The 25,609-nt window shown below is 53.6% G+C and overlaps 1 protein-coding gene across 4 annotated transcripts in view; it reads right to left on the bottom strand.

The window, feature by feature from the left end:
* Positions 1-456: 456 nt before the first annotated feature.
* SLC12A5 (solute carrier family 12 member 5) overlaps positions 457-25,609 on the bottom strand; it is a 36,299-nt gene continuing 11,146 nt past the window's right edge. For 2 of the 4 annotated variants that reach the window (XM_007185368.3, XM_007185370.3), the window contains exons 2-26: positions 23,311-23,405; positions 22,829-22,960; positions 22,302-22,448; positions 21,437-21,491; positions 20,805-20,935; positions 18,590-18,831; positions 17,560-17,771; positions 15,772-15,942; positions 15,364-15,462; positions 15,158-15,215; positions 13,305-13,479; positions 12,577-12,695; positions 12,159-12,257; positions 11,113-11,232; positions 10,657-10,761; positions 9,262-9,430; positions 6,338-6,533; positions 5,335-5,504; positions 4,783-4,914; positions 3,766-3,873; positions 2,714-2,836; positions 2,422-2,621; positions 2,064-2,078; positions 1,660-1,793; positions 457-1,449 (exon numbers count right to left, since the gene is read on the bottom strand). In XM_007185368.3, the coding sequence (XP_007185430.2) occupies positions 1,358-1,449; positions 1,660-1,793; positions 2,064-2,078; positions 2,422-2,621; positions 2,714-2,836; positions 3,766-3,873; positions 4,783-4,914; positions 5,335-5,504; positions 6,338-6,533; positions 9,262-9,430; positions 10,657-10,761; positions 11,113-11,232; positions 12,159-12,257; positions 12,577-12,695; positions 13,305-13,479; positions 15,158-15,215; positions 15,364-15,462; positions 15,772-15,942; positions 17,560-17,771; positions 18,590-18,831; positions 20,805-20,935; positions 21,437-21,491; positions 22,302-22,448; positions 22,829-22,960; positions 23,311-23,405 (3,299 nt within the window). In that variant the 3' untranslated portion in view covers positions 457-1,357. The remainder of the gene's footprint in view (positions 1,450-1,659; positions 1,794-2,063; positions 2,079-2,421; positions 2,622-2,713; positions 2,837-3,765; positions 3,874-4,782; positions 4,915-5,334; positions 5,505-6,337; positions 6,534-9,261; positions 9,431-10,656; positions 10,762-11,112; positions 11,233-12,158; positions 12,258-12,576; positions 12,696-13,304; positions 13,480-15,157; positions 15,216-15,363; positions 15,463-15,771; positions 15,943-17,559; positions 17,772-18,589; positions 18,832-20,804; positions 20,936-21,436; positions 21,492-22,301; positions 22,449-22,828; positions 22,961-23,310; positions 23,406-25,609) is intronic. The other 2 variants (XM_007185369.3, XM_007185371.3) reach the window with 2 other exon arrangements.

Genomic DNA, 25,609 nt, shown 5'->3' with positions numbered 1-25,609 from the left:
GGTCCTAGTTGGAGGAGGGCAGAGAGGCGCTAAGAACAAAGCACATGGCGACTCCCGCCCTCCCCCACGCCCAGGTGCCTGGGAGACGCAGCTAGAGGCAGCGAGGCCGGCCCGGGACGCGGAGAAGGCGGCTGGGTCCCCGAGGCCAGAGCTGCCAGATGGAGACAGAGGAGGGAACATCAGGGACAGCGCTGGGGCCTCCCCGGTGAGTCCGGCCCCCAACCCAGAACCGCCCCCGCCTCCCTCGTCTGTCCCAGGAAGGAAACTCCAGGGGAAGGGACGCCCTCCAGCTCCCCGATTTCAGTCTTTGGCGAAGAGCCATGGGATAGGGGTAGCAGGCGACAAGCCGATTGAGGAGAGACGCCTGCTCCCCCAGCGAAGGCACCGGGGCGGGGCTTCCTCGGTGGGGCGAGGGCCTCTCTCGGTTTCTTTTCCTTGAGGAGCGCCCCTCCCCTATCGTGGCCCCAGCTTGCATAAGAGCCGATGAGAAGAGGCTGCGCCCGCCTCTGCAGCCACAGTGGAAGCTCACTCCGCTGGGAGGCGAATCCAGGAAAAGCTGGACACTTGTCTCACTTCGTCTCCGAGAAGAACTAGAGGGAAGGGTCGGAAGCCAAGGGCGCGCGGAAAGGGTGAGGAGACGTCGAGGGGGTGTCGAGGGACCACGACTCCCGCCTGGGCCTAAAGCACTTTTGCTCTCAAACTCTCGGACGTCAAGGAAAACCCAGCCTCCCGAGGCCTCCGCCTTCCCTGGGCGCCCCCAGCGGGAGAGCTCGACAGTGGCGAGAAGTCCGTTGCGCTTCTAGTCACAGAAATATGGGGACGTTAAAAATACACGCGATGTCTCCTGTACACTATGTATAGGCTCGGCCGGCCGGCGCCTGCGGCCGCGCGAGGACAAGTGACGTAGACGGCGGAGCGCAGCCTCCCCACCCCGCGCCCTCCGGGCCGCCGGGGGACGGGTGCAGAGCGAGGACGGGGCGGGGCGCGGGAAGAGAGGGAGAGGGCCGCGCGGACTACCGGGCGTCCTCAAAGCCCCAGCTCCGCTCCTCTCTGCGCCTCCTCCGACCTTTATTGCAGCGTCTCCTCCGGCGGGGCGAGGCCGGGCTTAGAAAAAGGGCAGCCGGGGCCGACAGGGCGACGCGCCAACGGGGCGCTCGGGGCTCTGGTCTCCGCGCGGGGCGGTCCTCTCAGAGTCAGCCCCGACCGACGTGGCCTCCGGGCTTCAGGCAGCGGGGAAGGGGGCCAGGGCGCGGGCACAGGGTCTGTATGTAAACGGTGACAGCGGCGGGGGGCGCGGCGAGGGCTCCGGGGCCGCGCGGGCCGGACGCGCTCGGGCCCGGGTGGCAGGTCCTGGCTCTCAGGAGTAGATGGTGATGACCTCGCGGCCGCCGCCGCGGACCAGCATCACCCGGTCCAGGTGCTCGGTGAGGACCTCGAGGAACTCCATGTCTGAGCGCCCGTCAAGGAGAAAGACCGTCCCCTTCCCTCCCGATGGAATTAGGGTCGTGCGTGTTGGGAGCCAGGGGAACGCTGGGCTCGCGTCCCTGTCCGCGGTGCTGATTCTGAAGCAGACCGGGCTCAACTCTTCCTTCCCAGGGCCAGGACCTAAGTCCCCTGACGTCCACCTCCCCCTTCCTCCCAATTTTAAGCCCAGGATACAATTTTCGTCACCGTTGCGGTTGCGGGGAGGCCCAGGCATGTTGAGCAAAACAAGCTTGGCGTCCCGGGATTTCTTGACGATGACCTCGTTCAGCCGCACAGCGGTGTGCATGCGCCGCACGTTGGACTGGTTCCTGAGGGAGGGAGGGAGGGAGGAGGGCACATGAGGCTGGGAGAGGGGAGAGTTGGATCCAGTCGCCCTTCCAGCCCCCCACCCCACCCCAGCACTGCGCTGCTGGGATCTAGTCCTTGCAAGCCAGGGACCACCAACCCTAGACTTCTCCAAGCTGGGCTATTCGGAGACCCCAGAGGTCAGGGGCACGAACTGAGGGTTCCTGGTGGAGTGAGAAGAGGAGGGACCCTGGCCAACCTAGGGGAGAAGTTAAAAATTCTGAAGCACTTACAAGTTCTCCCACTCCCTTCAGGAAACATAAGAGAAGCAAAGAGAGGAAGAAAAAGAGAGGGGTCAGAAAAAGCAGGAGAAGCTGAGGACTACTTGAGCCACCATCAACCACCCTGTGTGCAAACTGGTCCCACTCTCCCAGCCCCACAGGCTTCGCCTTTCCACTGCCTGCACCTGGGAGTTCTGACCCTTAGCAATCAAGCCCAACCTGAGTCCTCAGATGGGGAAACCAAGACAAGGTCTGGGCTGGGTCTTCCGACTACCAGGCCAGGACCCCTTCTGCTCATTTGCTCTGCCATGGGGAGCAAAGACCCTGTAGGCTCACCCCAGACCCTAGCCCTTAGCCCCCAGGCCCGTACGGCTTCATGCTGAAGAAGTCCTTGATGCCCTCTGAGGAGACAGGACTGGGGCCCTTGTTCTTCTCTGCCACAGATTTGTCCTTGGTCCAGGTGAGATGCACTTTCTCTGGATCTGCCTCGCCCTCCCGTTCGGGCTCCTCCCCCGGGGACGGTGAGCTGCTGGGGCAGCTGGGAGCACTCTGGTCATGGATCAGCTGCACCTGAGGCATAAAAGAAGGGACAGCACGTGACTCCTTTGGAGGCCAAAGTTCCTGCTCCCACTGGCTGGAGCCAAACCACCCCCGCTGCATACCTCCTCTTCCGGCTTCTCCTCGCTGTCACCAGCTGTCTCTTCTGGGACGTTGAGGCGGAGCCGAGTGTTGGCTGGATTCTTTCTCCGGATTGAGCCCCGAGACTCATCTGTGATACTCTGGATCTAGGAAGTGACACAGGTTGGTGCCAGCTCTGCTGGAAATCACTACCCATGCCCGGCAAAGAGCTACCCCCAGAGCTGACGTTCAGCCAGGATGTGCACTTTCGGGACCCCTACCAGTTGTTAAACTATTGCAATGCTTCCACCTCAAATAGCTATTGCCCCCACTGACCTGGCCACTCCAACCCCTCTCCAGTACCCCTGACCTCTCCACTATCCAGCAACCAAAAGGTTAACACCTGGCCCAGCTGGGCTCTACCATAGCACTACGGTCCAGTGCCAGTTCTGATTGGTCAGAGCACATGCCATTTCTTACAATTTTACTATCACCCACCTCCAAGATCTCTTCTGTCCCCAACCCCCAGGGTACCATAGCTCATTTCCCCAAGGACCCCACTCCCTGGGGTGGGGCTTTCATTCAAATACCAGAGGGTTAGTGGTCCTACACTACCCACACTGGGGAGATCTTACAGCCATACCCCATGAGAGCTCATCATCGTTACCCCTGAGAACCCACCATCCACACCCTAGGAGGTTTGCCCCCAGCTCTCATCATCAGCTGCATCCTGAAATATCCATCTGTTACCCACTCTCTAAGACTCTCTAAGGGTCTATCACATAATCCCTTGTCCCCCACACTGGCAGCCCACGCCCCTGAGGAATCATCATCCATACATATTTAGCATCCACTATTCTCCCTTGGGCCCCAGAAGTCACATAGTGAGCGGAAGATCTGTCACGCATGCCAAAGCCCCTCTGCATCCTGGCTGGGAGGCTTGAGAGATGCAGCTGCTGTGTGTACCCCTGCTGCTGGGGAACCCAGTGCCAGAAGGTGGCAGTGCCAATGGCCAGGAGTGGGCCATCCCAAACCTGTGCACACCCAGAGCTGGCAGCAGCTTGAGACTCTCCGAGCCCAGCCAGGGCAACCTCACCTCCCGCTCCCGCTCATTCTTGGTTAAATGCATCTGCTTGAGGATCTGGGAACGCTGCTCCATCACCAACGTCTTCTCGTAGGTATAAGCCGAGATGTCGCTCTCATGCTGTGGGCAGGCAGGGGTGGGGATGGGGTGGCGGAGGGGCAAGGGGGGAAAGTATGAGCTCTGAGCTTAGGCGCAAGGCCAAGGGGAGGGAGGCAGGCCCCCTTCTTTCTGCCAACCTAGGATTTCCCTATCCAATGACCTAGTTTAATCAACAGCTGTGGGAGGCAAGGACAAAGCAGAGGGCGATGCTCTTTGAAGGCAATGCAGCTCATTCCCTCCTTAGCCAAGCACAGGACTGGGCAAATGAATGGGTGAATTAATGAATGAGTGGATTAATTAATTACCTGGGTGAATGGAGAGGGGGGAGAAATATAAAAAGGAACACAGAGATGAATGAATTATGTACATGGATGAATGGATGAGTGAGTGAATAAATACATTAACGGATATGTGGGTGGATTAATGAATACACAGAGAGATGGGTAAATGGATAAATAAGCTGAGAGGAATGGACAGACAAGAGGCTGTAGAGTGTAAGTGCAAGGAGCATGGACTCTAGAGCCAGTCTGCTTGGGGTTGAATCCTGGCCCTGCCACTTAGTGTGTGTTTGGGGCAAATTACTTAACCTTTCTGTGCCTCAACTGCCTAATCTGTAAAATGGAAATGCTGATAATTGTATCTATTTCATTGATTGCTGTGAGAAGTAATATACATAAAGTGCATAGTACAGTGCCTCACATGTAGTAAGCATTATTAGACATGGCTATTCTTATGAAGGAGAGAAGGGTGTATGGATGGATGGATGGATGGGCTCTCGGTTGAATATGTGAGAGGCTAAAAAGTGGATGCAGGGAAGGGATCCAGCATCACAAGCTGATGGGAGTTGGGGTTCCCCATTTGGTTCTGGGGCCAAGGGGAAAGAGTCCAGAAGGGACTCCAAAACGTCAGAGGTGGCTCCTGGGGACTCACCATCTCCACCACCTCGACCTCCGCGGTGATACGTAAATGGTACAGAAATGTGGTCAAATCCTTCTTCATCTGGATGCTATTGTCGTCCATCTGGGCCACAGTGAAGATTCGCATCTTGCACTTCCGCCAAACCTGGAGGGGTGAAGGGGACCCAGAAAGGTCCAGCCCAGACGCAGTGCGGAGACCCAGGGCCAGAACGTAGACAGGACCCTGTCCCTCACCCTTCCCACGCACCTTCCCACACATACATGCAGCCCCCCAATCCTCTATCTCAGCGGCCACTCCCTACAAAAACGCCTCTGTGTAGATGAGGGTCCCCTCATGAAAGCATCTCTCGCTTAAGTTAAACATTGCTCTCCTTTATAATTCAAGGACATCTGCAAGGGGAGACACCTTCAGTTCCCAGCATCTCAGAATTAAGGAGGGGATTGGAGCCCTTTCCCAGGAGGTCACGTGGAGGCTGGCCCCTTCCGGAGCCCAGAAGCCCCGCCCATGGATGTGGGCACGAGCGCACAAACACGCGGACGCTCACTCACGCACACGCATGCGCACCTTGTGGTGCCGCAGCAGGAAGGGCAGCAGCATGAGCATGCCCCCGTCGTGCACAATCCACCAGACGTCGATGCTGCCCTCCGAGAAGCGCTCCGGGTTACCAGGAAACATGGAAACGTTCTTGGTGACCAGCAGGGCCAGGTGACCGGCCGTGGTTTCCCGGACCAGCTCTGGAGGAGACCAAAGAGATGGCCAGACGGTAAAACAGTGACCCTGGTCCCCTTCTGGCACCCAGCACCCCACCCCCACCCCATCCCACCTTGGCCTTGGGCTGAGGAGTCAGAAAACCCCCATCTACCTGGGCCTCGTCGCTTGTTTGAATTTGGGGAAGCCTCTCTGGGCCTCCATTTCCCCACTGTTCAAGTGGTGATAACAACACCTGCCCTTTCTGATTAAGAACTCGACCATGCAGGGCTCACTTAATCCTCCCAACCACCTTCTAACTAGGATCTACTGATAAAGCCGCCTCAGGGTTTACCAGCTGCCGTGACCTTAATCTCTCCGTGCCTCAGTTTCACACCAATAAAATGGAGACAGCAATGCCTAGCCCTCACAGGCCTGCTGAGAGAATGAGAGAAAGCCTCCACTTGTCTGGCACACAGAACACAGTCTGTAAGTGTTAGTTATTGTGTTACTTAGTACCCACTACTACCAAGGGATCTGATGCTCAGAGAGGGTGAGGCACTTGTGAACAGTCACACAGCGAGGAAGGGCCAGAGGGGAGATGTAGACCCGGGCCTCAGCGACTTCAAAGCTGTAGCTCTTCCCACTCCCTGCACTGTCTTCCTCCCAGGGTTGTGAACCCTGCCGGAGCCAAGACTGTCTCCTCCACACCTGAGTCCCCGGGCTCCCCGCACAGTGCCTGGCACATGGGAGGCTTTGAACGCCATCACCTGCATATGCCGACTCCATACCTGTTACACCTGGGAAATAGTCCCCAGGCCCAAAGAAGGAAAACCACCCCCACCCAGCCCTCTACCACCCCGAGCCCACACAGCTTTACCAATGAAGTTCCTCCACGTCTGATGATCTTCCTTCTGCCGCCAGTTTCGGGGCCAGCCAACGAGCACGGTGTTGTGCTGCAGCCCCCCGAGGCCCCCGGACTGAATCAGATGGGACACGCCATCTCGCAGGTTGGAGGAGATCACTACCTGGCAGAAGCCCTTCACCTTCTCTGCCTCCATCAGGCGCCGGATGGACTGTGGGGAGGGGAGGGCTCAGAAAAGGACCAGCCTCAGGCCTCCCTAGTCCTGCCCAGCCTCTTGCAGCCTCCCTAGCCCCCATCTCTCCCCCGCATCAGCCCCCCATTCCTGAAGCTCAGCTCTGATCATGTCGGCCTCTGGCGCCCCATCACCTATGGCCCCCGTTCCTCGCTGCTCAGTCAGAGCTCTGCATGTTGGGACCCCACGCTTCCCACGGCCCTGCCGTTGCTCACACAGTCCCCCTGCAAGCTCTCACCCACCACCCAGAGCCCCTCCCCGGCCGACCCTGTTGTCCATGACACCCTGCCTGGCCCAACTCAACCATCACCTTCCTCAGACACCACCCGTCCACCCAAACCACAGTGAAACTGGGCCCCTCTGCATAGCCAGACAATTTGGTTTTAACAGTTTGTAAAAGTTAGCATGACGGTAAGCATTTAAAACACACATTCAATCTGCACGATGAGGGAAGTGTTATTACTCTCACTTTATAAGTAAGGAAATTGAGGCTCAGAGAAATTAAGACTTGCTTCAGGCCATACAGATAATGGATGTTATTGTAGAGGTTCAAGTCCAGGGGTCTGACTCCATCCTTCACACTCTTTTTTTTTTTATAAATTTATTTTATTTTATTTTATTTATTTATTTTTGGCTGCTTTGGGTCTTCGTTGCTGCATGCAGGCTTTTCTCTGGTTGCGGCGAGCGGGGGCTATTCTTCATCACGGCGTGCGGGCTTCTCATTGTGGTGACTTCTCTTGTTGTGGAGCACGGTCTCTAGGCGCGCGGGCTGCAGTAGTTGTGCAGCACGTGGGCTGAGTTGCTCCGCGGCATGTGGGATCTTCCCAGACCAGGGCTCGAACCCGTGTCCCCTGCATTGGCAGGCGGATTCTTAACCACTGTGCCACCAGGGAAGCCCCCCTTCACACTCTTAACCAAGCCTCTGATGTCAAACAGAAAGGGCTCCTGGGCTTCCCTGGTGGTGCAGTGGTTAAGAATACCCCTGCCAATGCAGGGGACACGGGTTCGAGCCCTGGTCCAGGAAGATCCCACATGCTGTGGAGCAACTAAGCCCGTGCGCCACAACTACTGAGCCTGCACTCTAGAGCCCGTGAGCCATAACTACTGAGCCCGCATGCCACAACTACTGAAGCCCACGCGCCTAGAGCCCGTGCTCCGCAACAAGAGAAGTCACCACAATGAGAAGCCCACACACCGCAACGAAGAGTAGCCCCTGCTGGCCGCAACCAGAGAAAGCCTGCGCATAGCAACGAAGACCCAACGCAGCCAAAAATAAAAAAGAAAGAGAGAAAAAAAAAAGAAAGGGCTCCTATTTCTACCTCTGCCCCCACCTGTTTAATTCAGCATGCAGTGGCTGAGAATGCACTGTGCACCGGGCCAGGCCCCAGGGGAGATGGAGAGGCACAAGACCAAACCCCAGCCCTCAAGCTGGTCACAGGCTGGTGGGGAAGATAGAACATACACAGAAGGCTCTCAAGCCCACCTGAGGTTGACAGGTGCTACGTTAGAGTTAATAACTGCAGAGCAACGTTGGGCAAATCACCTCCCTCTATGAGCCTCAGATTTCTCATCAGTCAAATGGGCATCGTGACAGCTACCTCGTCCAGGAAGAGGGTGGGTGACATAACATGATGTGAGTAGAGCTTAGTATATACAGCCTGAGATATCCTAAACACTCAACACATTCTATTGCTCTGCAGTTATTCACTCTAACCTCAGACGGGTTTGAGAGCCTTCTGTGTATGTTCTGTCTTCCCCACCAGCCTGTGTCCACCTTGAGGGCTGAGATTTGGTCATCTACCTCTCCACGTCCCCCGGGGCCTAGCCCGGTGCCTGGTACACAGCACATTTGCAGCCACTGCATGTTAAATTAAATGGACCAGTGGAGGCCTCCAGCCCTGGGCCCTGACAGATCAGTGTGAACGGCCCAGTGAGGCAGAAACAGCAACTGTCGCAAGCCATTAGGGGTGCCCCTCCCTGTCTCATCTCACCTCCCTCAGGCCCCCTTTCCTCTCTCCACTTCTAGCCATGGCCCCGAGGGGAGAGAGACCTGAATCGCAGACAGAACCCACTTCCTCTGTCACCCACCAGACACCTGTTAATGATGCTTAATGCAGAGCCCAGCTGCCCCAGCCCACACTGGCTGTGTACACTGCTCTGTGGACATGGACCAGGGGATGGGAACAAGAGCAGGTGACCCAGAGTCAGGGACCCGGGTTCAGATCCTGACTATGCTTCCAGCCACCTTTGTGACTTCCAGCAAGCTGCTTTCCCTCTCTGGGCCTCTGTTTCTCCCTGGGCCAAACAGGGATATTCACCCTGCCGACTCCACTTGGTGTGGGGACCAAAAGAATCCACCTATGTGAAAATGCTTTAAAAGATTCATGCTTCGGTAGGTGGAGTAGGGGTCTAGCAGTTCTAATGTGAGTCTCCGTTTTCTGTCCTTAAACAAATGACCTGACTTCTCTAAGCCTCAGTTTCCTTATCCATAAAATGGGCATTTCCGGCTCCAATCGTCTTTGGTTCTGCGAGTTGGATTCTAAGGAACTCACTTGCTGAGCCCTTGGACCCCTCTTCTAAGGAAGAAGACAGAAAAGCCTGAGCCCCAGCTGACGGCAAAGGTGGTAGGAGGGAAAGTGGAAAGGAGCAAGGACTGTCTTCCTGAGTGCTGCATCCTTCCGCCCTCCCCGCCAGGGCCTCTGCTTACCTCCTCCGCCCGCTGGGCCTGGGGATGGTTGTCCAGAAAGGTGCCCTCAAGGACAGAGCCCACAATGGTCAGGCCCTTCCCTGCCTTGAGCTGGGAGGTCAGCGAGAGCAGCTGTGGATGCACCACGTTCTGGTCTTGGTCCACACGCACCAGCACCAGCAGCTGTGGCCTGAAGAGGGTGCAAGGTCACATGATCCATCCACCACCTGCCCAACCACCATAAACTCATACACCCATACACCGTACACTGGTGAGTTCACTAACCACCTGACCTCCATACTCCTATCCACCTATACACCCACCACCCACCCATCCACCTACACGTCCATCCATCCATTTCCTTGAGTATCAACCCATCCAACCATCTCCCACACATCTATCCATCTACCCACCCATCCATTTCTCCAACTACCTCACTCACCCATGTATCCATCCACCCCCCCACCCATTTTATCCTTCAGTTATCCACTCATATCCATGTTAATTTACCTACACATCCGTCTACCACCATCCATTCACACATTCACCTATTCACCCAACCACCCTCCCATACATATACACATTCAGCCATCTACCCATTGGTTTATCTGTTCATTTCCTTATTCATTTAGCCACTGCAGCCAGCCGGCCACCCATCAATTGAATAGCATTCTCTAAACACCTACTCTGGGCTAGACCCTGTGCTAAGCATTTGAGGATTCACAGACAAATTATGCAAAGCCCCAGTCTCTGGAAGCCCAGTTTAGTAGACATCAGCAAGGACAAGCCAACGATGTCCTAGGCATAGTTCAGACTTCCAGGCCTTAGTCTTAGCAAAATGAACTGGAGGGATTGGCCTTGCAGAGCAATCAGTTAGAAAGCACTCTGGGCTGAGAGGCAGGAGGTCAAGATTCTGGGTCCAGTTCTGCCTTCCATGACCCCTGAGACCTTCTCTAGGCCCTGACTGTCACGTGAATAAAATGGAGATCGTTATTAATCTAGAGATTTCTAAGAGGCCCTATAACTCTCAAAGTGGATGATTCACCTCTCCCAGAGCAAATGCTACATGATACTACGTTTACCTGTCTGTGTGCATGCCTTGTCCACGGAACTGGGAGCTCACTACATCCCCAGAGACAGGAAGGGGGCAGGGCATAGATCACGCGTTCATATATTTTTTCTAACGCATGATGGAATGAATGGATGGATGGATAGATGGTCAGGAGACTGGCATGGCGGGTGGGGTTTTGGAGAACAAATGTCTGGAACTCAGGTCAGCCTCGGTGTTGTAGGTGGGAAGGGTTCAGACAAGGCTGAACACTCAGCAACAGCAAAACGAAGCAAGCGGGGTGGGTTAGGCCCTGCTCCCTGCCTCTCCCCCCGCTGAGCCCTCACGCTTGTGCCTCCACCACTGACCTCCAGTTCTTGGTGTGCGGGGGCCCTTCCTCTAGGCGTAACAGGGCGTAGCGAGCAGCACTGAGAGACAGGCCTCGGATCCCATCGCCCCACTCCTTCTCCGCCCTGGGGCCAGGAAGGGGGATCGCAAGAGGCAGAAAGCCAAGGAGTGTCAGGGAGAGCCGTCCACCCTGAAGTGGCCACCCCAGCGCAGAGCCGTCTGTCTCAGGCTCAGAAAGGAGGTCGCTCCTGCCACCTCCATTTCTCAAAGCTTCAGCCCCTCCCTCTGCTCCTGTTCCGTATCTCCCCATCCCACCCCATCACCCTTTGCCCTCCACTCTAGTGCCATCTTCTCCCACTTCCTGCCTCATCCCCCCTACCGCCCCACCCCCAAGCACTCATCACCCCTCTCTCTCCCCTCCTCCCCTCCTCCCATCCCTGAGTTTCACCCAGCCCTCCCTACTTCCCCGCGCTTACCCACGGTACTCGATATACTTGTAGATGAGCCCCGCAATGAGCATGGCCACCAAGGCATAATACCAGGAGCAGATGAACATGAGGGCCAGGCAGAGGCTCATGCCCAGGAACGAGAGTGTCCTGGACAGGGGGAGGGAGAGCCGGCCTCTGAGCCCTGGTGGGGCTGTCACTGTTGCCCGGGCTCAGACAGCAAGAGTTAGATGGGGCGGGGCATGGGCGAGACCTGGGAGGCTACAGCCAGGTCTAGGGGAAATCACACCATCATCTCCATGAGCACCACGGGGACATGGGGCCTTCTGGATGAATGAGCAGCCACAGACAGGGTACCTCCCCTTGCCCCACCCAACTCCTAAGTCACCACACTGCCCTGTCCCAGTGCCTTAGACCCTGCCAGACCGCCCTGCCACACCGCCCTGCCGGGGAGGTTCTGAGGCAGGAGCCTCTGGGGAAAGTTGGAGGCAAGATCTCCCAGGAGGAATGTGACCCCAGGGAAGAGGTGACTGGCACAGCAGTAGCACTGAGATGGGAGGCAGGCAGCCCGGGTCCTGGGCCAGGTGTGCCATAGTCTTGCTGGGTGGCCTTAGGCCGCCTTTCGCTATTGTAGCCTCCGTTTCCTTTTGGTAGAACAAGCGTGATCATTCCTGCCCTGTCTGCCCCACAGGCCTATTGTGAAGATAAAGAGCCATCAAGGAAAATGATCAGAAGTCCAGCCCCAATAAGGAGCATCTTCCGTGCACCAAGCAGTGTAATGCTTACAAGGGCCTATGAGGTAGGTGCAGTTATTGTCCCATTTCACAGCTGAGGAAACTGAGGTTTCCTTGTCAAGACTGGAAGGTGTTGCACACTATTGACAGGAGAGGGATTCTAGCTGAGACTGTTTATACAGTGTTATTACTTGTGATTATAAGGAGACCTTCTCCAGGACTTTTCTCGTGCTAGTTGTGAAAAGTGGAGTTTGGGATCCTTAGACCTGGAGGGGATGGGCTGGGGTGAGGGGGAGATGAGAGGACGGTCCTCTGGGGCAGGGAGGGGGAACGGGCACCCACCAGTGGTAATAGCGAAAGCGTGGCCGCCAGTTGGGCGTCCTCAGCAGTGTCTGTACCGCACAGGCCAGGTTCACAAACATGTAGCACATCAGAAAGAACCTAGAACACAGAAAGGTCCCAGGAGAGACAGAGATGCAAGGGGAGACAGAGACAGAAGCACAGGGAGAGAAAGGAAAGGGAGAAAGAAACTGGGGAGATGGCCGAGTCATGTTCTGGGGCTTAGGAAGAGGTTCAAAGGCCAAATCCCCTTACAACACGCCCTGATGCATGTGGGGATGAATCTCTGTATAACAAAGGACAGGTTTCTACGACAGTGGGGTTGATAAAGTGTTTGGGTGGGCTGTCCAGGGTTACAGCTGAAGGATCCAGGTAGAGAGACCCCCAGAGCTGATGGGGAGGGCAAGAGGCCAGCACGCACATAGAGAGGATGGGGGCGACCTCGTCCAGGGATGCAATGAGGATGCCAATCTCGCAGATGCAGGCGGTGAGGAGCAAGGCCCACGTTGGTTCTCCGTTGGCTTTGCCGTGGCCGAAAACCTGAGGACAGAGCAACCATCACAGGGGCCTGAGACCTTAAGGACTTCTTGTCTCTCTCTTCCAGTCTTGGAGACCAGTACGGCAGAGGCAAGGAGAGGATCCTGTATTTCTCATCCTTTAAATGTACCCAAGGGGATACCAGGTTTTTGCTGTATCTTGCCCACTCTGACATTGGTACCCCAGTGCAGTGCAGTTCAAATGATCCCTGAAGGGGAAAAGGAGGGGACAGATGGAAGAGGAGCTACAGGGGGCCAGCAAGCAGCCATGACTGAGTTCACCATAAATCTTTTTCTTTTTAAGTACCACAGAGAGAACCCTTCTCTTACTTGCCCTTTGGCTGCCTCCCTGAGTCCCCGCCCAATCACGAGGCCAAAGGAGGACCATTCATTTTTCCCCTAAGAGCAGACAACCCTGCGCAAAGAGATGGCCCTGATGTTGGGCCCAAAGGCACACCCGTTCTTCTTAGTGGCAGCACAGAGCAGCAGGGCCCAGAAGGCAGGTCAAGGTTTGCCATGGCCCCTGCTCCCTGCGTAGCCGCCCTGGGCAGGGGCCTGGCTGGCTGGTGTAGGGGGTGGACTGTTGTCCCCACACCCTGCCCCTGCCGCTGACCTGCAGGAAGGGCACTATGCCATCGCGGGAGATGGCCTGCAGCAGGCGTGGAGCCCCCGTGAGGCTCTGCAGCCCAGCCCCGCAGGTGGAGAAGAAGGATCCGATGACAATAACCCAGGGGGACGGCCAGGCCAGGGTGCCCACCACCAGGTTGCCATTCACAGCTTCGCCAAACCTGGAATGAAGCAGCAAAGGGACAAGAGATGCTGGGTGAACACCGCCACCTGGATTTCCAAGGTCTCCCACACAGACTGTGGGACCAACTGTGTGTCCACTATGAGGCTAGGCTGTGCAGGGGAGAAGGGACAGACAAAGCCCCTGGTGACCTGGGCACTTTCTGTCTGTGTGACCTTGGGCAAGACATTCAACCTCTCTGTGCCTCAGTTTCTTCAGCTGTAAAGTGAGGATCATTATAAACCTATCTCATACAATTGGTGGGAGGAATAAGGAGATACAATATGTAAAATACTTGGCATGGTGCCTGATACGTGGTACTAATACCCTTATCTCACCCCTCCCCCCAATAGTGATTCTAGTACGAGGTCAATTGTGTAATACTATGTCATCTTGGGCAGATATCTCAAACTATTAGAACCTCAATGTCTCCATCTGAAAAATGGGGGTTCTGGCCTCATCATGTAGTGATGGTACGTGGTGTGAGGATCAAGAAAAGCATTTTCTAACAATGACACTGTCTTCAAATGGAAGATGCTGCCTCAGTAGGTGGGGAGAGCCCTGTCCCTGCAGCGTGCAAGCAAAGGTGCACTCAAATGGGCCGTTGCTGAAGGACTTCAAGAAGCAGATGAAAGATTATCCTGAATGACCTGCCGAATCCCTTGCAATCTTGTGGGAGGTCTACGATGAAATGAAATGAGATAAATGGAGGTTAAGTTGCCCTAAAAGCTAATAGGTGTAATATATGCAAATTGCCCATTGGGCCAGGTCACCTCCCTACTTAAAATCCTTCAGGGTTTCCCCCATTTTTCATAAAATAAAGCTCCAGTTTCCTGGTGCCAAAACCCAGGCCTCCAGGACTGGCCCTAGCCTAGGTCTCCAGCCTCATGTCCCCACTTCCTGGAAGCCAGAATGGCGCCTCGGAAAACTGACTTCTGTGACAGGACCTCCTGTTTCACCCCGCTGGTTGTGTATGCACACACCCTCCAGAGGTGTGTGCTCCAGAAGCTCTGAATGCTTACAGCTACTGGTACCCCTGCCTGCGCGCGCACACACACACGGCTCTTGGTCTCCTCTACCTTTGTCCATGCTGTTCCCGCTGCCTGGAGCGCCCTTCCCCCTCCTACTTTCCTAGGTAGTCTCTACCACTCAGCATGTAAAGTGGGAAGGAGAGATGAGAAAGCGTGTATAAGGCACTTCCTCAGCATCTCCTCTTCCCCGACCCTCTGGGACTGGATCGCAGCCTCCATAACCCCCAGGCTTTGCTCTATCGCCACCCCTACTGCTCTGCATTTCAAGTCTGTTGACAAGTATGGTGACCAGCTCCAAAGAGCTCCTTCAGAACACAAATCATTAGTTATTTATCTTTGTTATTTATCCCTGCCCCCAGAACCCTGGACAGTAAGGAACACATAGACATCCAGGAAATTGTAAATGAATTAGTAGATTTTAAAGAAAAAGGAAAGTATCATTATCTTAAAGGAAATCAGACACCACTCATGCTTCTTGAGTTGGAGTGACAAGAGAAAGGTGAATTATAAGAGAGTGAGTTGACAAGCAAGCCCTGTGGCCTCCCTCCCACAAGGCCCCTCCCCCGCCAGGCTTGTTTCCCAGAACCCGGCCCTCCACGCCCACCCCACCCCCCGCAGAACAGTATCCTCCCTGATCCCCTTACTTACTTGTCCCGAAGGACGACCCCCTCGATGCAGGCCCCAAACAGAACAACGGAGCTGATGTCTGCAGCAGAGGATGAAGGAGAATCCCCAGGGCGGCGCTCCCCTTCCTCCCCACCCCTCCTGAGCCAGCCAGGTGAGGCAGCAGCTTCAGAAGCCGTCCGTCTAGCCCTCCCCACCCACGGTGGTCCCAGCCCAGCAGTGAAGGATACAGACAGCGGAGGTGGTGGCGATGGCCAGGATGGTGCCAGTGGGAATTGACTTCTGGGCATCCCGCAGGTCCCCAGAGCGGTTAGAACCAGCCATGATCCCTGTGAACAGAGGAGCAGCTAGGACAGGAGCCACGGGAGACCAGACAGACTGAGAAGAAAGGACATCAGCCTCAGAGTCAGGAAGCCGGGGACCTAGTCCTGGTCCACTGACTCCTATGAGAACTTGGGCGTGTTACTTGGCTTCTCCGGGCCTTAATTCCCTCACCTGTCTGTCCAGTGGGAATTGAATTGTTGGCTCCTGCCTATGTAATGGGGCTGTTGGACTCAGAAACTACCCACATCATGACTGACTCTCTCCCTACCCATCCACTCCCAGCCAGAGTCCTCCCTTTCTGAGCTCCCCTTCACCTGTGACTGAGGGGAAGTAGATGCCAACCAGCAGGGTGAAGTAGGAGGTCATATCGCTGAAGACATAGGGATGGTCCATGTCGACAGGGGTACCATCTGCCAGGCCCACCGAGGGCATCCCACGCCTTTCCACAATCACCCCCTTGGTCAGGTAGGAGCTCCAGAGGTTCTCTGTGGGAGAGACAGGATGCTCAAGGAGAAGACCAGACGTCAGGGTGCCAGAGCTCTGGGGCCAGGAGGTGGGGTGGGCAGAAAGAAGAGTCAAGGTCAACCACCTCTCACTCCCCCTGGGCCTTATTTCCACCAACATTTCCTAAGCTCCTGCTTTGGGCCAGGTCATGTGCAGGGGCTTTGCACATGAATCAGATCTAGTGCTTGCCCTCAAGTGGTCCAATCTACTGGGGGACATAGACACACACAACTCAGGCTGATTCAGTGTGTCCCAAACTGATCTCACCACCCACTCACTCCAAATGGCTCCTTTCCTATATCCCTTATTTTGGTAAATGGCTCTACCATCAACTCAGACAGCTTGACATTGCCCTCAACTGCTCCCTTTCCCCATCTCCATTTCAAAACCATCTCCAACTCCTGTCCCTTATTCCTCCTAAATATTTCTCAAATACGCCCCTTCTCTCCTTTCCAGGGTTCCTCCACTTCTGCACTAAATGTCAAATTTAGTGATAATTGTGATGAGAACAGGCAATTCTTGTGTGGAGGGCTGTCCTGTAGCATTGTAGGGTGTGTAGCAACATTCCTGGCCTCAACCACCAGAGGACAGTAATAACCCTTCAGTTGTGATAACCCAAAATGTCTCCAGACGTTGCCACGTGTCTCCTGGGGGGCAAAACAGCCCTGGCGGAGAGCCACTGTGCCATTCCCACCGCTGTCACTCCATCACTCCAGGTAAGAAAACCACCATCTCTCACCTGGACTCAGCATCAGCCTCCTCCTAGACTCCCTGACTCGGTTCCCTCTCTGCTTTTAGCCCATCCACGTTAGCAGCCAGAGTGAACCTTCACAAACAACAAGCTGACCCCGTCCATCCCTTACTCAGAACCCTTTGGTGGCTGTTCATTGCCCTCAGAACACTGTCCAAACTCTTCAAATGGCTTCCAGGGCTGACCACAGTCAGGCTCACGCCAGCCTCTCCAACATCATTTCTTGATTGCCCCTCCTTCCTTTGTACTTTATGCCCCAGTCATACCAAATTGCCTGTGGTTGGAAGGACACAATATGCTCTTCTGTGTCTGCATGCTTTTAGGCAAGCTGTTCTGCTGCCTGTAATTCCCTTATTCCCTTTGTATAACTGAAAATCTCTTACTTGTCCTTCAAAACACTTCTCAGATGAGTCCAGGAAGCCTTGTCTCACCACCTTATACACATGACCACTCCCTCCCTTGGGAGGTCGCTGTTCATTGAATGCACACCTACACATGTCCTAATTTATTTGCTATTACATCTGTCTCTGCTATTAGACTCCTTGAGGCCAAGAACTGTCACTTATTTATGTTGTGTTCCTGGTGATCAATGCAGTGCTAGGCAGTTAGCAGGTACTTAGTGAATACTTGTTAAGCTGATGACTTTCTTTCCCACTAGGTGGTAAGGTAAGCGAAGGCTCCCTTTAGTCTCTACCTGTCCGTGATCCCAAGGATAGAACATGGCCCAGAGTAGGTGCTCAATTAAAACTGATCGAATTTAACTGAATCCCAAGGAGTCCCTTAATCCTGTTTAAGCCACAATCCCTGCAGCATTCCCTGGACACCAGACCTCTTCCCTCCCTCAGACCTTTGATGAGGCCACTGGCAGCACCAGGAATGCCCTGGATCTCTGTGACATTGTTTCGGGTGAAGTACTCATCACAGGTGGCGTTGAGGAATCGGGAGGAGCAGAAAAGGCCCCAGAGCTGTGTGGTCACTGTCTCATTTCCTTCCCAAGCCAGCTTGGCACAGACATCAAAGCCATGGCGAGACAGTGTGCGGTTCCCCAGGAGGCAGATCCTAGGGAGAGAAACAAGGGAGGAAGGTGGTGAGGGACGTAACTTTGCCCTGGTTTCACAGTAGAACCGCCATGGGAGCACGAAAAACATAGATGCCAGGGCCCCATATCCAGAGATTCTAATTTTAATTGGGATGGAGCCCAGGATCTGTGTTTTTTCAAAGCTCCCCACAAGTGATTCTTTTCTTTCCCCCAGGCCCTGGCAGTGAAAGCGCCGAGTCCTAATCCCTGGACCGCCAGGGAATTCCCTCCCCCCAAGTGATTCTAATATGCAGCCACGGCAGAGAACCACTGCTTTCGGGCGATGCTGTTTCAGCATCATGGACAGCAGTCTCCGTGTGCCGTTCTTCTGGGCAGTGGGATGTAGGGGAATGTGCCCTAGGGAGAGAGGCAGAACCAACAGGGATCTGAGCCCCTAGACCCGCTCTTCTATGTCCTTTCCCATGATAGAGAAGGTGTTTAATACTAAGAGGTTGTCCCATTCCAGAAGGTTGTCTCCACCCAAGAAAGGTTCCCTAACACAGACCGTTCTTCCCTTTAGAAATTGTTCCACCTGGCTCTTCCTAAGTCCCCTCACCAGCAAGCCATTGACCCTCACAAGGAAAACTGTGCACACCTCCAAAAAATGTTATCCCATCCTAAAGAGATTTCCCTTAAACCAGGAGAGGTGTTCCCTCCCAAGGGAGTTTATTGTAAATCCACAACCACTCTGATTCTGAGAGATGGGGGCAGGGGGCTTGGCAGAGACTAGTGTGAAGACCCTGAAACCAGTCCGGGGAGGAGGAGGAGGATGCCTGAGGCTCAGGGCAGCAGCACTTACGGGAAGTTGGGTGGGTCAAAGGCAGATTTGATGACCCCGGCATAGATGGCCAGGATGGAGAGGATGACACAACCCAGGAAGACAAGGGCAAACTTGTTGACATACTTGACGCCCACGAATACCACGGTGGCCATGCAGGTGAGCACACAGGTGCCATACACACGCATATTGTTCAGCAGGGCTGCTGCCTCCCCGCTGGCATCTTCTGCCTTAAAAATGGCCATAGCTGGGAAGAGGTAAGCCTGTGGGAAAGGGGTGAGGAGGTCAGGTAAGTAACCCAGTGAGAACCAACTAAGAATCACCCCCAGGGAAATAACCTGAGGTGCAGGCAGGGCTTTGGAGAAAAGATACTCATCACAGCATATTTACAGTAGTACAAGACTGGAAATGACATCCAATGGTAGGGGAATAGTTAAGGAAAGCGTGGTCTATCCTGCAAGGACTATTATACAGTCATTAACAGATTGTATTGCAAAGATGTTGGGAGCAATTATTAAGTTCGATTATTTTGTTATCAAGTATAGTTCTTAATGATTATTTATTGTTTTTATTATTTCAGTAAGAAAGGCAGATATAAATTAGACATTTCATCCCTAGAGGATTGGGTAAATAAATCATGATATTTCCGAATAGACTATGTAGCTGTTAAAAAGGACAACATAGATTTATATGAACTGACTCAAAAAGCTATCCATGTTATCTTAGGTTAAAACAATCAATTTTCAAAAAGAATGTGTCTTATCTCATTTTTTGTAAATATATATGTGTACTTACATGTGACTATATACACACATAGGTGTATATATGTCTGTCTGTGTGTAGATACATCAAAATGTTAACAGTCGTTTCCCCTGAATGGTAAAAATGTGAATAATCTTTATTCTTTTTGCACATCTGTATTTTCCATAATTTCTATACTAAATATTAATATATTTATATTCTTACAAAAGTTATTTTCACTTGTGATATTTGCAAAGAGAGTCTTGCATTATTAGAGAAATCTATAGAGTTATATTTTCTAAAGACAGAATACAATATCACAAAGAAAAACAAAAACTAGAAGGATACACCAAAATGATAATGATGATTTGCTTTAGGAGATGGTTATTTCCTTTTTTACATTCTTTGATTTTTTTCCAATTTTATGCAATGGGTAGAATTGCTTTTATAATAGTTTTTTTGATTTTGTAAAAGCCATAGAGGTCTATTATTATTCTCTCATAATTTGGCTTTTTGGGTCCTTTATTCCCCATCTATCCTCCCTGCCCCTGGACTCCTCCATTCCATCCCAAAACCAGAAGCTGCAACATCTATTAGTTCTAGTTCTCTGAAGCCGAGTGGTTGGGTGGACAATCATGGGCTTCAGGGTCAGAAAGATACAGGTTCATATCCCTTCCATACATCCCTTAAACTCTCTGAGCCTTGCTTTCTTCATCCATAAAATGGGGACATCTTCTAACTAATGCAAGGGTCGTGAGGATAAAATAAAATGATACATTGAAGGCCACGGGGCCTGGGTAGAGTAGGGATTTGGGAAATAAAGGTCAGCCCCACTTTCTATATACCAAGGAACCCTCTTCAGCTCCCACCTCACCTCCTCCTGCAGGGGCAGGAAGAACCGAGACCAAAGTCAGCAGCCATCCACTTCGAACACTGCCCAGGGACCTGACTTCTCATCAGTCACTGCTTCTAACAGATCTCTTTCTCAGCTCCCTCTTCTTCTCCTCTGCAATCCGCTAGCCATCAGCCCTCTACCACTAACGTTCACAGAGCACTTAGCACTGTCCCTGGCACACAGTAGGCAATTATTGTGTGACATGACTTATTATTTCTTATTTCATGATTTTACTCTTCCCAACCCACCTCTGCCACTTGGTAGCTGAGTGACCTTGAGCAAGTCATTTCACCTCTCTGAGCTTATCATTTGTAAAATGGGCATAATAATACTTAAACCTCATGAGGATTCAAGCTAATGACTGTAAAGCACTTGGAACTCTGCTGAGAGCACAGTGGGTGCCTGATAAACGACAGCTGTTCATGTTACATAATTAGTGTATCCTGTCTCCCCAACTAGATTGTGAACTCTTTCAAGACAGAACCATGTGTGATTTTCCCTTGGCCTTACTTAGTGACCCGGCCTACAGGAGGCGTCCAGGGAGCATCAGTTAACTGACTGACAGCCTGGGGCCCACACCTCCTCCTCGGCCCCTCTCACCAGCAGGATTTCGATGGTGCCCAGGATGTACATGGCCCCAGCAAACGTAGTGCCCAGGTAGAAGCAGAGGCCCACAGCGCCCCCAAACTCTGGACCCAGAGACCTGGAAATCATGTAGTAGGAGCCGCCAGCTGCAGAAAGAACCCAGTATCAGCAAGAGGTTCGAGGGGCACTGGGCTGCCGTAGGGGATGAGGGAGGATCAGAGACAGTGGTGGGAAGGGTGTTGCTCTGGGCCTCCCAAGCCTTACAAGCTGTAGCCCTAGGACTGAAGGGAGACCCAGCCAGACACTCTGAGTGGCTTTTATAGCACTAATTCCCATGTTGCTAATTACCCCTCTAAGGAGGTCATGGCTCAGAAAATAGGATGATGGAGAGGAGGGTCTCAGGCAAAGGGAGGAGATCTTGCATTGCCCCCATTCAACACCATCAACACCTCCGTCCCCTCCCCTTCACACGGCTGCCCCTATCTGTCCCACGAAAACACCGTAACCCAGCGCCCGAATCTGCAGTATTGCCTCTCTGGGGTCCTGATGGCACCCAAAGCCCAGGACACTGTCCCTCCTTCCAACTACTCAGGCCTCCCTCCCAACCATCCAGGCGCCTTCCCCTCCAAGAAGCCCCACTCACATACCCGGCACAACACCATTGGTTGCAATTGCGCTCATGGAAATGGCTGTGAGCATCGTCTGTGAGGAGAGAGATCGTCAGAGTGGCGAGTAGGGTGGGGGCCAAACCTTCTACCCCATAAACACCCGCCAGACCCACAAGTCCTCTTCCACCGAGCTTGTCCTGGGTCCTGTTCCAACTCCTACTCCTGCCAAGTCCTTCTTGTCCAGAAAACCCCTTCTTCACCAAGCACATGAAAGAGACGCAAGCTATAGCATCAGAGAGCTCTGGAAACCCCAGCTTGGCTTCTGACCAGCTGTCTGACCGGAGACAAGTCACTTCAGTTCTCTAAGCCTCAGTTTCTTCATTTATTAAATAGGCAGGTGTACTAGCTTCAACACTGGCTACTCACACGCAGAGGGGGCTCAAGGGTCACGTGTGAGGAAACGTAAATGTCATGAGAAGTAGGTGTTTAGTGAACATGTGATTTTTTAGAGAGGATGGGAATAATTCAGTTACAAAGCTGTTTGGGACCCGTAATCCCATTTTTTGTGAGTCAAGACCTACCAAAATGTTAACTACTGTGAGACTGTAGGTGAATTTTATTTATTAGTGTACACCTATCATTTTCATCAATGAGTCTGCGGTACCTGTGTAATTACACACAAGCACACGCACACACAGCCAGGTGAAACCTGTTAATAGCCATCAGGCACTAGCCTGTGAGATGCTGGAAGGACCAGTCAGACCTAATTTACTCTCAAAGATTACACGCAGTGGTTCCTATAAAAAGATCAGGTCTCATGCTTCCCCCCCCCTCCCCCTCCCACCCCCAGGTCCCTGCTCAGCCCCAGCTGTCAGGGATCAGGAGAGGGGAGGGTGTCACTCACACAGGAGCAGCAGATGAAGACCATGCAGAAGGACTCCATGATGCCTGCAATGCCCACCACCCAAGTGAGTCGCAAGAAGAGGATGACACCAAAGATGTTCTGCAGGCACGGTAGGTACACGCCCATGAAGGTACCCATGCGGGGGGCCTGCCAGGGAGGCCAGCGTCAGTTTCTGCAGCCCCTCAATCACTACCAACACCCCAGGCCCACTCCTCCTACCCCGGTCCCTCCATCCCCCACTTTCCTCTTCTCTCCATCCCCATCCCTTCATCCCTCTTCCCTCTGATTCTCATCTCGCTTCCCTCCTCCCTTCAGGGCTCCATCACCTATCCTTCAAGCCACACCCCTCCCTCTCCCCTCCATCTCTATCCCTCACCTCCCATCCCTTCCCCTCCCTCAGCGTCCGCCTCCCATCCCCCCTCTGTCTCCATCATCCATCCCTTCATCTGAATCCATTTTTCCTCCCCCACCCTCTCTCCCCTCCCACCCTCCTTCCTCCCTCAGCCCTTCTTCCCCAAGGCCCTCACCTGTACCGGCTTCTTTTTTCCACCCTCATTGTTTTCTGCCTCTTCATGCTCCCTACTTCCCTGGGGCAGGTTGGTGTAGTTGGCCAGGCCACTAAGCAGGGAGGACACCATGGGGCTGGTGTCCATCTCCTCCTGGGGAGGGAGGTTGTCAGTGTTGGGAGGCTAGGGCCTGGGGGTGGGGGGTGAGCTAGATGGTAGGAGGCCGAGAGAGATGGGGACCAGGAGGGCAAACCGTTGAGGCTGGGATGAGATGAGCAAGGAGGGGGAACAGGCAAGGAGAACAGGGAGAGAGGGGTTAGGGTAAGAAGGGGGGTAGCAGGGGAAAAGGGGAGGAGAAGAAATGGCAGGGAGGTTCCAGGAAGCAGGTGGACCTGAGGGAGAGATGGAGAGGAGGGGACTGCTCCCCAGGGAAGGAGGGAGGGAGTGGCTGACGAAGGGGGAGGTGAACTGTGGCTGGAGGCCCAACTCCCCTAGGAACCCACCTCAAACAGGGCCATGTTCTTGCCATCATACTCCTTCCCCTTCTCTGTGTCGGTGCTGTTGATGAAGGGGCTGCTCTCCTTGGGGTTGCCATCACCTGAGAAGGCACAGGAGTCAGGGGCCTGGCACCAGCTGGTTGTCGCCCACATACCTGGACGTCCAGCTGAGAGGCCACTTTAACTCTCTGCACAATGGAAAACTGGAGCTAATACTGCCGCCCTTGCAGAATTTGAGTTGACAGCGCATACGAAGAGCCTAGCGCGCTCCCTGGCTCGTACGGGGTGTTTAATGAACGTGGAAGTGCTCCCTTGCTCTTGGGGGTCCTACTTCATTCATCAGGGCACCCTAGACTCTCCAGCGTCCCCTCCTTGACCATAACTAGCCCATCCTGGTGTTTGGGGATGGGAGCATGCTCTTTCCTAGGGGGGAAGGCAGAGAACACTGCAGCTGAGGCCCCAAGGATACTCCACCTCTTGGAAGAGTGACCCCCTTGGGCATCTCCTATGTCCCTCATTCATCTTCAGGCAACGAGTATTTACTGGATGTCTCCTGTGTGCCAGTGTGGGCATGGGCGTGGGGGAGTAAAACACAGAATAAGACACCATCCTAGCCCTTGGGGAACCCAAAAGCAGGGGAGATAAACCAGCAGCCAGGAATTTCCAACCCAGAGTGATCAGGTCCGAGGTAGAATATGAAAGAAGAGCTGTGGTAACACAGGAGAAGCATTCAGCCCAGCCTGGGAGGTCACGGAAGGCTTCCCAGAGGAAGTGACGTGTAGGCTGAGAACTGAAGGATGAGTAAGAGCTAGACTGGGAGGGAGGCGGGAGGGAGGGTGTTCCAGGCAGATAGAACAGCAGAACAGCATGTTCGATGGCCCAGAGGTGAGAGTGAGAGGAGTGGGTTAGAGGAGCTGGAAGAAGCTTGATCTGGCAGGAGTCTAAGGAAGGGGCATGGTGGGGTGGGGGGCAAGGATGGGGAGTAGCATGTAAAAAAAATGAGGCTAGGAAGGTAACTGTGGGCCGGGTCCTTAAACGACTAGCCGGCCATGTTAAGGATTTTGGACTTCATCCAGAGGACAATGGGAAATCATTGAAGAGTTTCAGGCAGGGCTTCCCTGGTGGCGCAGTGGTTGAGAATCTGCCTGCCAATGCAGGGGACACGGGTTCGAGCCCTGGTCTGGGAAGATCCCACATGCCACGGAGCAACTAGGCCCGTGAGCCACAATTACTGAGCCTGCGCGTCTGGAGCCTGTGCTCCGCAACAAGAGAGGTCGCGATAATGAGAGGCCCCGCGCACCGCGATGAAGAGTGGCCCCCCACTTGCCACAACTAGAGAAAGCCCTCACACAGAAACGAAGACCCAACACAGCCATAAATAAATAAAATAAAATAAAATAAAATAAAGAGTTTCAGGCAAAAAAATACCATGAACAGATTTGTGTTTTAGAGCAATTGCTCTGGCCTTTAGATGAAGAATACAGAAGCTAGTTAGGGACTTTCAGAAATCTGGGCAAGGGCCAATGATACCCAGACCAGAAGCAGTGTGGAACAATGAATAGACTCCAGAATTACTGGCACACATTTCTATGCCACATATTTGAGGATGTGGGAAGGAGGAATCTAGGATAATGCCTGGGTTTCTAGCATGGGTAAATGGGTGGATATGGTGCTATTTAATAAACAGGGGAAAGAAGGAGATTGGGGGTGGGGAAGTTGCTGAATTTGATTGCTGGTGAGGCGCTATAGGACACTCAAGTGAATATGTCCAGAATCACTTGGATGTACGGATCAGTCTGGGGCCCAGGAGAGAGGCCGGACAGGAAGAAGACATGGGGGTAGCCCATGAAAAGGGATGTAGGAAGTGTGTGAAACCGTGTGCCTGGAGGAGATCACCCAAGAAGAAAGTCTCTAGGGCATTAAGGAGAGGGTCCTTTCAAAGAGATATAAGGGGCCCTCCACAGACACACTCCCTTGACTCCAGCCATCACACTTTCTCAGTTTCAGGGCTGAATCCCAGCAGTAGACATCTCTTTGGACTCCGGAGAAACTCTCCAATGACCAAAACAGAAGTGAAGTTGAGGCCCTACATATTCTGAATTTCCTGTCCCCTCATCTCCTGATCTCTCTCTCTCTCTCTCCCCATCTCCCCCAATCCTCCCCATCCTCTCCTCCTGGAAAACTTCCTTCGTCTCTCAGCCAGGGTCCATCCCCAGAGCATGACCTGCTATAACCCATCTCATACCGACTCAGAATTGTGGAAGTGATGCCTCGTATCCTCAAGGGAAACCCATCACCCTCTCCT

Source organism: Balaenoptera acutorostrata, chromosome 15 (genome assembly GCF_949987535.1).
Source record: "Balaenoptera acutorostrata chromosome 15, mBalAcu1.1, whole genome shotgun sequence".
Taxonomy (NCBI): Eukaryota; Metazoa; Chordata; class Mammalia; order Artiodactyla; family Balaenopteridae; genus Balaenoptera; species Balaenoptera acutorostrata.
Note: the sequence above shows the minus strand (reverse complement) of the source record. Positions and strands in the feature narration are given on the sequence as shown.